This window comes from Cyprinus carpio, chromosome A17 (assembly GCF_018340385.1).
Source record: "Cyprinus carpio isolate SPL01 chromosome A17, ASM1834038v1, whole genome shotgun sequence".
In the NCBI taxonomy this organism is placed as follows: domain Eukaryota; kingdom Metazoa; phylum Chordata; class Actinopteri; order Cypriniformes; family Cyprinidae; genus Cyprinus; species Cyprinus carpio.
Window position 1 is genome coordinate 4,741,777 of NC_056588.1, and position 13,209 is coordinate 4,754,985.

A 13,209-nucleotide genomic window follows, 5' to 3' on the forward strand; every position below is an offset into this window, starting at 1 on the left:
CTCAGTTGTTTCATCAATCAAGATGTTATCCTAAAACTTCTTTGAAGAAATAAAAATGAAATAATTGTTCATATACAGTTTGAATATAGATCAATTAATAAAACAATGTGGATAGCAGCTTAAATTATTTTGTGTATAACCATTTTTCTATGGTTCAATGAAGAACCTTTAACATCCATAGAACCTATTCATTGCACAAAAAGTTATTTATAGTTGGAAAGTGTTCTTTGTTCTTCACGCTAAATAAATGGTTCTTTTAAAAACTGTTCACTGTAAGATTCTTTAGGGAACCAAAAATGGTTCTTCTATGGCATCACTGCGAATACCCCCTTGGGAGCCTTTATTTTTAAGAGTGCATGTGACATAATTCTCTGTTTTCCCTGTTTATATCTCCATAGGATCCCTCCTTCTCCCTGCTGATCCATGATAAACTGCAGGTGCCCAACAGCACACGCAAGGCGTGGAATGAGCGTGACGGTCGCTGTGACGTGTGTGCCACCCACCTGAGTCAGCTGAAGCAGGAGGCCGTCCACATGGTGCTGAGCCTGGAGCAGTGTGATGTATCTCCTGGCTCTCCTCCATCCCTGGCCTCCCTGGTGGGATCCCGTAGCATCCTCCAGGGTCCAACACCACCTCGAGACTGGGCGTTCCTCCCTACAGGCAACCATTCCTCGGCCTCTGCTACCGTTTCTGCCACCACCTCCACTTCTACCCTAACAACCACGAATGCCAGCAACGGTGGCAGCTCCCACCACCCAGCCTACCCCAAACACGGATCCAAACCCAACAGTCTTGGGGTGAGCAATGGTGTGAAGAGCAACTCGCCAGGCCACGCAGGAAAGTCCACAGGACCACAACAGCCTCATCTATCCAGCAGCCCCAACAACACTAATGGAACTCTGTTGAGTTCTGTCACACTCCAAGCTCACCAGTACCTGGATGGCACCTGGACGTCTGGACACCTGTCAAGAGCCAATGGCGTCACACTCTATCCTTATCAGGTAGGCATATGTCAAGCCTTATGCATCTATCTAGCGATCTAGCAATCTATCCATCATTGTCTATCTGTCATTTGTTTGGTCTGTCTATCGTTCCATATGTCTGACATCTGTCTATAGCTTGTTAGTTTGTTTTGTCTATTGTTCTATCTGTCTATCTTTTTGTTAAAAGCTTGTTCTGTCTATCATTCTATCAACCTTTCTATCTGTCTGTCTGTCCATCTTTCTGTGTATCATTCTTTTGTTCTGTCTATCTGTCCATCCGTCTGACTGTTTGTCTGTCCATCTGTCTTTCTGTCTATTGTTTGTTGGTTTTGTCCATCATTCTATCCGTCTGTCTATCTGTTTCTTTCTTTTTCTCTGTTGTTCATTTGTTCTATCTATCTATCTATCTATCTATCTATCTATCTATCTATCTATCTATCTGTCTATCTATCTATCTATCTATCTATCTATCTATCTGTCTGTCTGTCTGTCTGTCTGTCTGTCTGTCTGTCTGTCGTTATCTTATTATTGCATCATTACGAGTGTTCTAAATCAGTCACTTATGAGGCTCAGTTAGGATGCTGCCTAAAGGTAACTGCTTATGTCAGCAACAGACTTCAGGACAGCTCATTAGTTTTTTGGAACAAAACCTTAATTTTTTTATTCGTGGTTGCAGAGTTGACGTTCCCGTGGGGAGAAATGCCACCTGATGTAATGAGGTGCTGTTTGCACATTGTGGTTAATGTTGTAATCTGATGATATAGTCCATTGGGAAAACTTCTGGACCTAATGGGCATTAGTAATGATTTGGGTGGAAGGAATTACATTTTATATAGACTGCATGGAGTCAGGGGAACCCTTCGATAGAATCAATTTGATTCATTTGTTTGGATAAAAGCCTAGTTCTTTTGGTCTACTATGTTTGCGGAGACAGAGGAACCTTGGAAAGCGAGTTCATTTAGTTTCTCCTCTCTCTGTAATGGGATGGTATCTTGATTATATCACTGGAGAAAAAAACAAATCAATTCTGGCAGGCAGGTGAGTGACATTCAGTCCACTTGAGACCTAATTCCTAGTTATTTTACTCTTAGATCCAAGGTTAGTGCATTTCTACCCGCAAGAGTCAACATATATTTGAACAAGCATTTGAATAAGAGATTGAGGTTTAAGAGGGGTAATTTAGTCTTGGCGTATGTTGTCAGTCTTCAGTCTTAATTGGAAAAGAACTTGCAGCAAACTGAATTGAGGCACTCAGGAGTCTATTTAGTAAAGCCTAAGTGAATTAAGTCACAGCAGGTTGATTTGATCTCATCAGAGAGATGTCTTCTCTGGAGTAGCAGTGGCTTATCAGGGAATGTCAGCTGGTTTAGAGTATAAAGGAATGTTGAATAGCACAGAATCAGCTGCTCTGTGGAGTTTCAAATCTTATAAAATAAATTCAGCCATACATATAGTATTGTTACTTTTAACATATAATGATTTGCGATTACAATTACGGATGCCACAATTACGTAAACGATTAAAGTGGCAATAATCATTCAAAGTCCACTTATGTTATTCTGCATGAATAGGTGTGTTTTTTTTCTTTCTACATGATATCTTAATGGTTTTCCATTATTTTAATTTTATTTTTAGGATAACATTACTGTATAATACCATGCATATTTTTGCTTTTTTATTTAAAGAAGATTCTAATCCAATGTATAGTTGACATTTGAGGCTTAATACTATAGAAAACCAATAATTGTTTTTCAGTTAAAGTGTTTTCAGCTTGTTTATTTTCATATAAAAAATATGTCATGGGTATTTAATGCGGAGCATGTTGTGATAGTACGGCTCTGTTTCAGGCAGTTGTGCATCATTTTTGAATCTATCTCTCAATGAGACCTTCCACATACGCAAACATCTGCAGAAGTTGCTTCTAACATTTGCTTCTGCTCAGAACGCACAGATTCAAGGTGAAGCTTTGCAGTAACTGCAGATTTTAATAAGGGAAACCATAAAAGATTGAACATAATAACACATACTGTAATGTCATAAAATAGAACCTTTCCAGTGATTACATTTATAACAAGGACATAATACTAAAACAAAAGATTGGATGTTATTTGGTACAGAAACATAAACACATAATTGTTGTCATACGTAGACCTTAACTCACTTAATCTTCATATATAAGACCAATAATCTGGACCAAGTGTGGTTTTACATTTTTCTCAGCCTTGAAGAGACATTTTAGAGGTTTTGATGGTAGATTAAATGAACAATTGTCTTTTATACTGGATCCGCAGACTGGTGGATTGTGTTAGTGTACTGTATGTGTTTTTGCGAGAGAATGAGAAATCAAGAACAGGTTGTGATTTTAATTTGGCTAGCAGACAAAAAAGCTACTCTGAAATGTTGACATCATGAGTTAATCAGGAGGAAATTGTTTATTTCAAAGCATTTGAAAGTGTTAAAGCAATAAGCCATTACATAATATAGAAAATGTGGTCTCAGTATGTATTTGACAACGTCCTTGAATGTGACTTGTTGAGTCAGAATCTGTCTATTTTATAATAACACATTTTCAAATCCTTTGAAAGGATGTTCACTGTAATTGAACAAGAATTCAAAGGAATACTTTAAGTAAAAAATAAATAAATATTTACTTTCATTATTTACTTTTGACTTTATTTCGCTAAAAGATGCTAGAGAACAGTTTGATGTCAAACTTGACAATAATGCCATATTTGATTTACAAGCTGCTCTTCTGAATAATGATTATATAATTATATAATATTAATATATTATCTAAGGCTAACATTCTGGCTGAGAATTTGGTCTTAAATGTGTCTTTCAGTCAGAGTGTTTGATTGGGTTCCAAAAGATTCTCATGATTGGAGTTTTGGTGGGTCTAATCTTGATTGTTCCAGTTGATAAACAGTATGGTTGAACAAGGAAGTCATTTAGACTGTAGATAGGGCACACCCTTCACCTCACTCTAATCACATCTTCTTTTAGACACGTTCTCTCTGGATTGGGTTTCTCAGCTCTCCCTTGTTCTGTCTGTTCTTCTCCTCCTTGAGCTAAGCTCTGTATCTCCTTCTCCATCTCAATGAGTCTTTTGTGACTCCTCTGCTTTTCACTTCTGTTTACTTTGGCTAAGATCTGTTTTTTTTCTGTATCTCTCCCCCTTTCGCGCTCTTTCATTGCCCAAGGGGCTGGTTTTTGTGCACAGGAAGCCGTTAAGCTTGCGTTGGAGAGTCACTCCGATAGTGACAATTACCTTGGATGCAGGACTTTGTTATAAAAACAGTTTGTGTGCCACACACAGAGCTTTGACATTCCATTTGGACTTTGTCTTATCCCTTATAAAATCTCCTCAAGGAGGGCTCTTTTCTAAAACCCACATCCCTTTCTTTGGAGGAGGAATGTGGCTCCCACCCAACGGACACTTACAGCTTGTGCCCATGTCTACATCACAGGCCCATTTAAAGGCATGATGAGACAACTTCAGTCATGAATATGTTTTTATATAAACTGTTGAATCTGTGCTTATTATTTCAAGAAAAAAGTCCCTCAATTAACTGGTTCCGTGGCTGGAGTTTATGCTACGGGCAGAGAGCATCTGTAAGGCATAGGGGGTCTCCTTTGCTCTGTCAAGAGCTATTAATTAATTCAAAGAATACAAATATTCCCCTTATTTACATTCATCAGTTCAAGTGAGCTGGCTACTCGCCTACTCCTTTATGTCACAATCAATGTAAATCTTGCCAAAACGCGAACAGGAGAATTGCATGAGTCACCACTGACAACAATATGTGTCTTGCTTTAATGGTTACCATATGTTTGCAACAGCCATTCAGAACTGAATGCCATTTAAATTGCAATTAAATTTCCAAATTTGAATTAGATTTAAATTGAGGTACACTGAAAAAAATTATTGTGATTTTAACATTAAAAGACTGTAAAGACTGTTTTTTTAACAGTGTAGCAAACATGATGCAGAATTGCAATTTGAATTCCTATAAGGGTGTAGAATAAAAATTAATGAAATTTCAAATAAATTAGTATGACTAATTTTTAACTAGAAAAAATTAAACGTTGACTTGACAAAGCCTTGTTTGAAAATGTTAAAAAAGTGTGTTTGATGGATAGATGGATGAAACAGGTAGTAGATGGATGATTGGTTGAATAGAAAGATGGGTGTTTGGTTGGATGATGGGGGGATTGGTGTGTTGGATGGTAAGATTATTGGTTGGTTGGTGATGTGGAGGTATGTATGTTTGTTTGATGGATGTTAGACAGATGAATAGATAAATAGAAAGTTGTATGGATGGATGGATGGATGGGCAGATAGATTGATTGATGGATGTATAGATGTATAGAAAGATGGACGATGGATGGAAGAATGGATGAATAGAAAGAGACAGAAGGATGGGTGGATGAATGGATGGATGGGCAGATTTGATTAATGGAAGAATAGATTAATAGAAAAATGGACGATGGATAGATGGATGGATGGATGGATTGATAGACAAATAGAAAGACGGATGGATGGGCAGAGAGACTGATGGATAGATGGATGAATAAACGATTAGAAAGTTGAATGGATGGAGGAAGTGATGGATGGATGGATGGATGGATGGACAAATTGAAAGACAGATGGATGGACAGGTGGACGGACGGTCGGTAAGTTGGTCAAAATACATCTTTCGATTGACTGATGAATCAATCAATCTAGCAATCAATCAATCGATAGATGGAATTTGAAATTGCTGAGTTTAACTTTGAGTTGCAATTCAGTAAATTCCTTTTCCTTCATTCAAACTCCTATTTAGATAGTGGAATAAGGCCATTCAAATTTTCATTTTTCATATTCACACTAACTACTGTACTAAGATACTGTACTATTTTATACTGTATCTCAGTGAAAAGCATGTGTCATCATTTTTAGCATATCCCATGGTTTTATTTCTTTCTTCAGCTTATCTCCAGTGTGCTATTCCTATCCAGGACTGTAAGTCCATTTTTCCATCCCATCTGAATTGAGAAGTGAATGTGAACTGTCACAGACAGATATAGAGAGCGCTCAAGGGATGGTGAAGAATAGTTAACACATCCAGGAGAGGAATATCCAGGCAGTTCGGTGTGTTCCGGCTTTAATTATGATGAATGAGGAAGTCTCTTCTTGTGGGTGTGCAGAGGGCCGCTGGGGAACAGGGTGGAAAGAAACCTCCACTCAAGGGCTTCTTTTTAGATCCTTCCATTCCTCTCTTGGGTATTTCTGCTGCATCAGGAAATTTCCATTGTTAGAAATGTTCTCTACCTTCCTCATCCATCACACCTGCACTTGGCCCCGGTCTCATGCAAACCTGGAGCCATTGTAGTCACATGGGAGGCCAGCCTGCTGTTGAAACACATGAAATGAGACATCCATAAAATTACAATAACTGGATATTGATTTCATACACGCACAGGGACGTTCTTGGCAATCCGTCATCTGCGGTGAAGTTGCTATAATTGTCCTCAGAGCATTCTAATATGCTTGAATAAATCACTAGAGTGATATTTTTCTGCAATATTGTTTATTTCAAAGCATTTGAAAGTGGTAAAGCAATAAGCAATTACCTAAGGGGGAAGTCATGGCCTAATGGTTAGAGAGTTTGACTCCTAACCCTAGGGTTGTGGATTCGAATCTCGGGCCGACAATACCACGACTGAGGTGCCCTTGAACAGGGCACCAAACCCCCAACTTCTCCCCGGGCGTCGCAGCATAAATGGCTGCCCACTGCTCCGGGTGTGTGTGTCCACTGCTGTGTGTGTGCACTTTGGATGGGTTAAATGCAGAGCACAAATTCTGAGTATGGGTCATCATACTTGGCTGTACTGTATGTCACGTCACATCACTTTCATAATATAGAAAATGTGGTCTCAGTATGCATTTGACAATGTCCTTGAATGTGACTAAACTCTCTTTAGTATTTGCAATTTTATAACATACTAAGACATTATATATCACATTTATCTTCTCAAGATTTAAAGTTCATGAAATACAGTATCCTATCTTGATAATCTGTATCTCTTTTTCAAAAATGTTCTTTTTCAAGACTTGATCAGCATTAGACATTTCTTTGCATGGATATGTACAATCTTTTGTATAATTCCATTATAACATGGATTGTGTCAACAATTAGATGGCAGTAAGTATTTATTTTTCAGAGGCAATTAGATTAATAGTTTATTTTATTTGATTTTAATGAGTTTGTTTATTAATTACTAACGTAAATGTAAAAAAAAAAAAATCCATACATTTTTAAGAATATAAGCGCTGAATTTATAACTTAAAAATATGGGCTAGCGTAAACATATTCTTTTTGTTCTTATAAAAAACTGTAAGAAAACTTTTACAGTGCGTTATTTGTAACTGGAGAACTTGGACAGAAGACTTGCAATGTAGCCAGCTATCTGTTGATCTTCGAATAACCTTTATCTGGCTGATATCAGGAATGCTAAGACTTCTAATTTAGCTTTACAAAGCCATATGGACCAGCAAAAGGAGTATGAAGGTCAAAGTCAATGTCAAACAGGGATGGATAGATGGATGGGGGCATTAGATTTGGGCAAACAAAGGGCTACTATCAGACAGAGGAGAGAGAGGAGAAGTAAGTGAGGGAGGAGAATGGATGGAGAGATGATGGGAGGATGGGCAGAGAGGTGCAATCTGTGCTGCTGGCACTGCTGGTATTTAATGCTCCTTCTTTTCATTCCTGCACAACAGATGGCAAATCAGCCGTGGGTTCCCAAATGATCTGACTGGCTGTGAGCAGGGCTGAGTCGTTTCAATGCTGCCATGAGGATAGAATTGCCATTTAGCTCATGGAAAATAAACATTCACTGAACATTCATTGTCGTTTTTTCATAAAGTCCATATTTGTATACTTTTATAGCATTCTTTGGTTTTATGTTTATTTATTTATTTATTTATTTTTTGAGAATTAAATGGGTTGTTTTTGTTACTGTACCTTTAAAGGAATAGTTCACCCAAAAATGAAAATTTGCTGAAATACTCACCCTAAGGCCATCCAAGATGTAGATGAGCTCCTTCATCAGAACAGATTTGAAGAAATTCAGCATTAAATCACTTGCTCACCAATGGATCCTCTGCAGTGAATGGGTGCCGTCAGAATGAGAGTCCAAACAACCGATAAAAACATCACAATAATCCATAAGTAATCCACACCACTCCAGTCCAACAGTTAACATCTTGTGAAGTGACAAGCTGTGTAAGAAACAAATTTATCATTAAGACATTTTAACCTATAAACCTTTGCTTCTGGCTACCTTTGGACTCTTCATTCTGATGGCACCCATTCACTACAGATGATGTCAGGCATTCACAAATGATGTCAGGCTTCATTTCTTTAAATCTGTTCTGATGAAGAAACAAACTCATTTACATCTTGGATGGCTTGAGGGTGAAGCCATTTTGAGCACATTTTCATTTTTGGGTGAACTGTTTCTTTAAGACTTCTAAATGATCAGTTATGATTGACTATTTCTGAACTCTTAATGGGCTTATAAATGTTAATTTGCTCATGAATCTGGCTTCAAAACACCCATTTTTGTGGCTTAGTTTCTATAATTGTTCTGGCTTGTCTTGGGGAGGGAGATTTGTGTGATCAGAATTAGATAATGACTATTATGTCATCAGGTCATCGTTTGACAAGTATGCACAGAATGAGCAGGATTTAACTTTATGCAGTAGCTTAATCCATTCATTAATAAGGGATAAAAGCTTTTAAATATTTCTCATATTGCCATCTGTACTAAGCCTTCTAGATTGACCTGTTCTTCACTATGTAGTAGGATAATATTGTTTGTGATGACCACTGTTATATAAATTTATATTACTGATTATTTGTTGGCAAATGATCAATATTGTGTGTTATTCCCATCACATTTCATTCCATACGTTTAACCCAAACAGTTGTCAAATGCGAACACACCTACTGTAAATCGGGTGCTCAGTCATATGGATGTCTGCCCAGACCAATGCAGTGTTAAAGAATTGTAATGAGTGCAGACGCTGCTAAATATACCTGTCAGTCATGTGCTATCACAGAGTATTTTAAAACAGCTGTGCATTTTGCCAGCATACCTGCAGCCAGTCTGAAATAACACATGCGAGGCTGTGAAGACACCATGAGCCTTTGGCTGTGAACAGCTTAGTTTAGACTCACTCGTTCTCTGAGGTGTGAAAGTCACTGTTGGTACTGATCGTCCTGTTTGCAGATGCATTTGATGAGATATGTTGTGCAGAAACAAATCATAATTGGCTGTTTCTTTAACTTCTGCCACTTTTATTTTCCAGGGGTTCAATTACAATTGTATTTATTACAATTTTACATTTAATTTGTGTTGTTTTAGTATTCATGCATAATTAGTCATTTTTATAAAGATTGCATTAAATAAGTCTGTTACAAAACTTGTTAGATTCATTATTGTACTAATAGTTTTACTATATATATGTGACCCTGGACCACAAAACCAGTCATAAGGGTCAATTTTTCAAAACTGAGATTTTTACATCATATGAATGCTGAATAAATAAGTGTCCCATTGATGTATGGTTTGTTAGAATAGGACAATATTTGGCCGAGATATATTTGAACTATTTGAAAATCTGTAATCTGAGGGTGCAAAAAAATCAAAATACTGAGAAATTTAAATCCCCTTTAAAATTTTCCAAATAAAGTTCTTAGCAATGCATATTACTAATCCAAAAATTAAGTTTTGATGTATTTACAGTAGGGAATTTACAAAATATTTTCATGGAACATGATCTTTACATAATATCCTAATGATTTTTGGCATTAATCAAAATCTATAATTTTGACCCATACAATTTATTTTTGGCTAATGTTACAAATATACCCCAGCAACTTAAGACTGATTTTGTGGTTCACGGTCACACACACACACACACACACATACATACACACACACATACATACACACACACATACATACACACACACAACAATATATATATATATATATATATATATATATATATATATATATATATACACACACACACACACACAAACACACATACTTGTGATGCATGTATGTCCAATGCTGAACATTTTTAGAAACAAATGCACAGATCCGGATTCTCTCACTGTGCATCCAAGCTTATCTGGGTGATACGTTCCTTCATTTGTGAAGCATTCTGGGTAAACATACAGAGGGCGGCTGGTTCACTGTACAGCACAGCTCATCCTCCTCAGGGACTCGTGTGTCCTTATTTGGGGCGAAACGACAGACCCCGGCCTACAGCAACAGCAGTGCCCTCACCATCTATTTACAGCTGGGTGCAGGGGAGGGTGTCCGGATTATTTCCAAATCTCCCTGAGTGGGTCTGGCTGAATGCTTGTTTAAGAAAGCCAGCCGTGCCGTGGGCCCTTCACGGCGTAATTATCAGGGCTGTTTCTCATGACTCACGTCTAAGCTGAAATGTTTATCCGAAGGCCTGGCAGAGTCTGTGCTGCATGACCCGGGACGCTTTCCAGAGACGCTGCTATAGTTCAAACACAAATAGAATGAGTTTTCACCCTTTTCCCATGCATAACAGGGAAAATGGGAGCCATGGGGGATATAAAAAACCAAACTGAGAACATTACCTGAGCTATACTGCATTTGTTTATCTGTAAATAGAGCCATTTGCTCTGGTTTAGTGTGCTGTTTTGCAGATTGTTTTTAATACCCATGTTTACTTGCATGCAGATTTCTCAGATGGTGTCAGAAGGCAACCGGGAGGGTCTTAATGAAGCCGCGCTCAACCGCTACAATGCCGACCGGCCCAATGCATACAGCAGCCCTACCGCCCCACCTCCTGCCCTGGCCACCACAGTGCCCTCCAGTGGTACCTCCGCTGCTGCATCCTTTTTTGCCAGGTAAGACTCTGGGTTTTATGTCACATGACCTCACTATGTTACATACATAGATCAGCGGGCTGTGGCTGTGGTTTGTTTCAATTCTGTGCTACACTGTTTTTTGCCATCTAATTCACATCCATAGAACCTTTCCATTTCACAAAATGTTCTTTATAGTGGAAAAATGATTTTTTAGATTTTTAAAATGTTCTTCACAGTAAGAAAAAAATGATTATTTTAAGAATGTTTCTCAGAAAGGTTCTTTAGGCAACCAAAAATTATTCTTCGTAAACATCCTTTTGGAAACATTATTTTTAAGAGTGTACCTCTGCTTTTGAATTACTGTCAGAGTATGTGCTGCATTTGATGAAATACATACCTTGGCTGTTAATCAGGTATGTTCTGTAAGTGTGCAGGTGTGTTGGATACAATCTTATGTGACCTACGGTGCTATGTTGCTGTTATGGCTTTGTGTGACAGTAACGTGCCCATTGGATGCATACTTAAGAATCTCAGCTGAAGTAGTACGTCATATGGTTATTTTTGGTGTACTGTTTCATGCATACTGCATATATGGCAACATAAGCTTGATGGGAAAATGTGCCTCTAGCTAGCTTTTAGTGCAAAACTCCAAAAAAAAATGCCTATATAAATACAATTCACTGCAGTTTCATCTGAAATGAACACTAGTGGCAGTAAAACACCTCAACTTTTATTTATTTTATTCCTTTGACACTCAAATTATGAATACGGGCAAATTATCAAAAAATAAAGACTTATTTTTGTGCAGTTTCTTTAGCTCTTATGACCTTAAAATGTTTTTACCATATTAAAAATACCATATGTAAACTTTTTACATTTGCATCACATAACCAGCTCCATTTCGTATGGCGTTTATGATGTAGTAAACTTGCTTATTAACTCACCTGCATTGCATTGCACGAGAAGTGGTCAGGTGTGAGTCCCTTTAATCACAAGTCAAGATAAAAGAGTTTAAAGATTTAGATTAATGGTTTAGTTTAGGTGGTCCATTATTTTCAAATAAAAAAAAAACGTTTTAAAATTTTAGTGCCAATCACTGGATATTTATTTTCCGAACTGCTGGAATGCGTACAACAACCAATGTATTAAAACATTGCTAGATTCACATTAATCTATTTTGGGCAAAAACTGAAACCATTTTCAGCACCACTCACTGAACATTTTACTTTGAAAGTGTTGTGAAATTTAAAAGAAACAATGTAATATCATTTAAGCAAACTATTCATCAGTTGTATAGTTTCTGACGCATATTCAAACATAGGATCAGTAAGATTTGACGGGTTGAATCAAATCACAAATTAGATTAATTAGTTCAAATGAAAATGTTCCATGTAGCATGAATGCTAATTTGCACAGCTAAAAAGTGATACCTTCCATGTAATGCTATCCAATGAAAAAGCACAATGCTAATCTCACACAAGCAGCCAATGATTTGTAGTCACCATATGATATTTATTCTATTAGCATTCTAGATTGATTCAAAAACACATGATTCAAGTAGACAAGAGATAGATTTATTGAATTTGATCTACTAAAATGAATCCTTCCTACTATAAGAGACCTCAGTCTTAAGAAATGGCAGCTTCCCTTGAGCAAGCTGCCCTTCTGCAGCATTTTGCACCATGGTCTGAATATCTGATGAGCTTGATGCACAGTATAAAAACTCTGTCTGTCATTTCACAGTCATACGGGGGTGTAAGGGATTCGGGGTCAAACACTGAGAGTGTTCGCTTGTCCTTTCGAGTTCGATCCTTCACTCGCACTCATTGTCACAGCTGTCTGTTGTCAACAGGACATTTCTCACACATATGCAAACATACTTGCTCAAATGCACAGGCACTGGCAGGTGTTGTCACGGTAATGGTGTCATATGAGATGCTCTGATCACCAGGTGACTTTTTCCCATAGCTGTCTCTCTGTAAAAAAATCATCCAATCTAGTGTGAATCATTTGCTGCTAAGATTGTGTGTATTGTCTTTTGAAACAGGCATTATGTCATACTGTACTATTGGAAAGACATCCTCTCCTCTGTCAAGTGATTCGTGCTCTGGTCTCTGTCGCCCGGTGGGGCCGTGGGAGGGGACGAGGATATAGATCATGGGCTTTTATCAGAGCTGGAGTCGAGGAGGAGAGTGCTGGAAGATCAGGCCTCGCTACAGCAGCTGGATTTTATGAATTTATTGTGAGACGTACATGGCTCATTGTGAAACCTCAAAACCTTTCGTTTTCGTCAGAGAGCCTCTCCAAATAAATCAGGGCCT

At 37.8% G+C, this 13,209-nt stretch overlaps 1 protein-coding gene across 2 annotated transcripts in view; it reads left to right on the forward strand.

Annotated features, from left to right (window-relative positions):
• kif26ba (kinesin family member 26Ba) overlaps positions 1-13,209 on the forward strand; it is a 90,700-nt gene that overhangs the window by 24,694 nt on the left and 52,797 nt on the right. For both annotated transcript variants that reach the window (XM_042773641.1, XM_042773639.1), the window contains exons 3-4: positions 399-1,001; positions 10,758-10,927. In XM_042773641.1, coding sequence (XP_042629575.1) covers positions 399-1,001; positions 10,758-10,927 — 773 coding nt within the window. The remainder of the gene's footprint in view (positions 1-398; positions 1,002-10,757; positions 10,928-13,209) is intronic.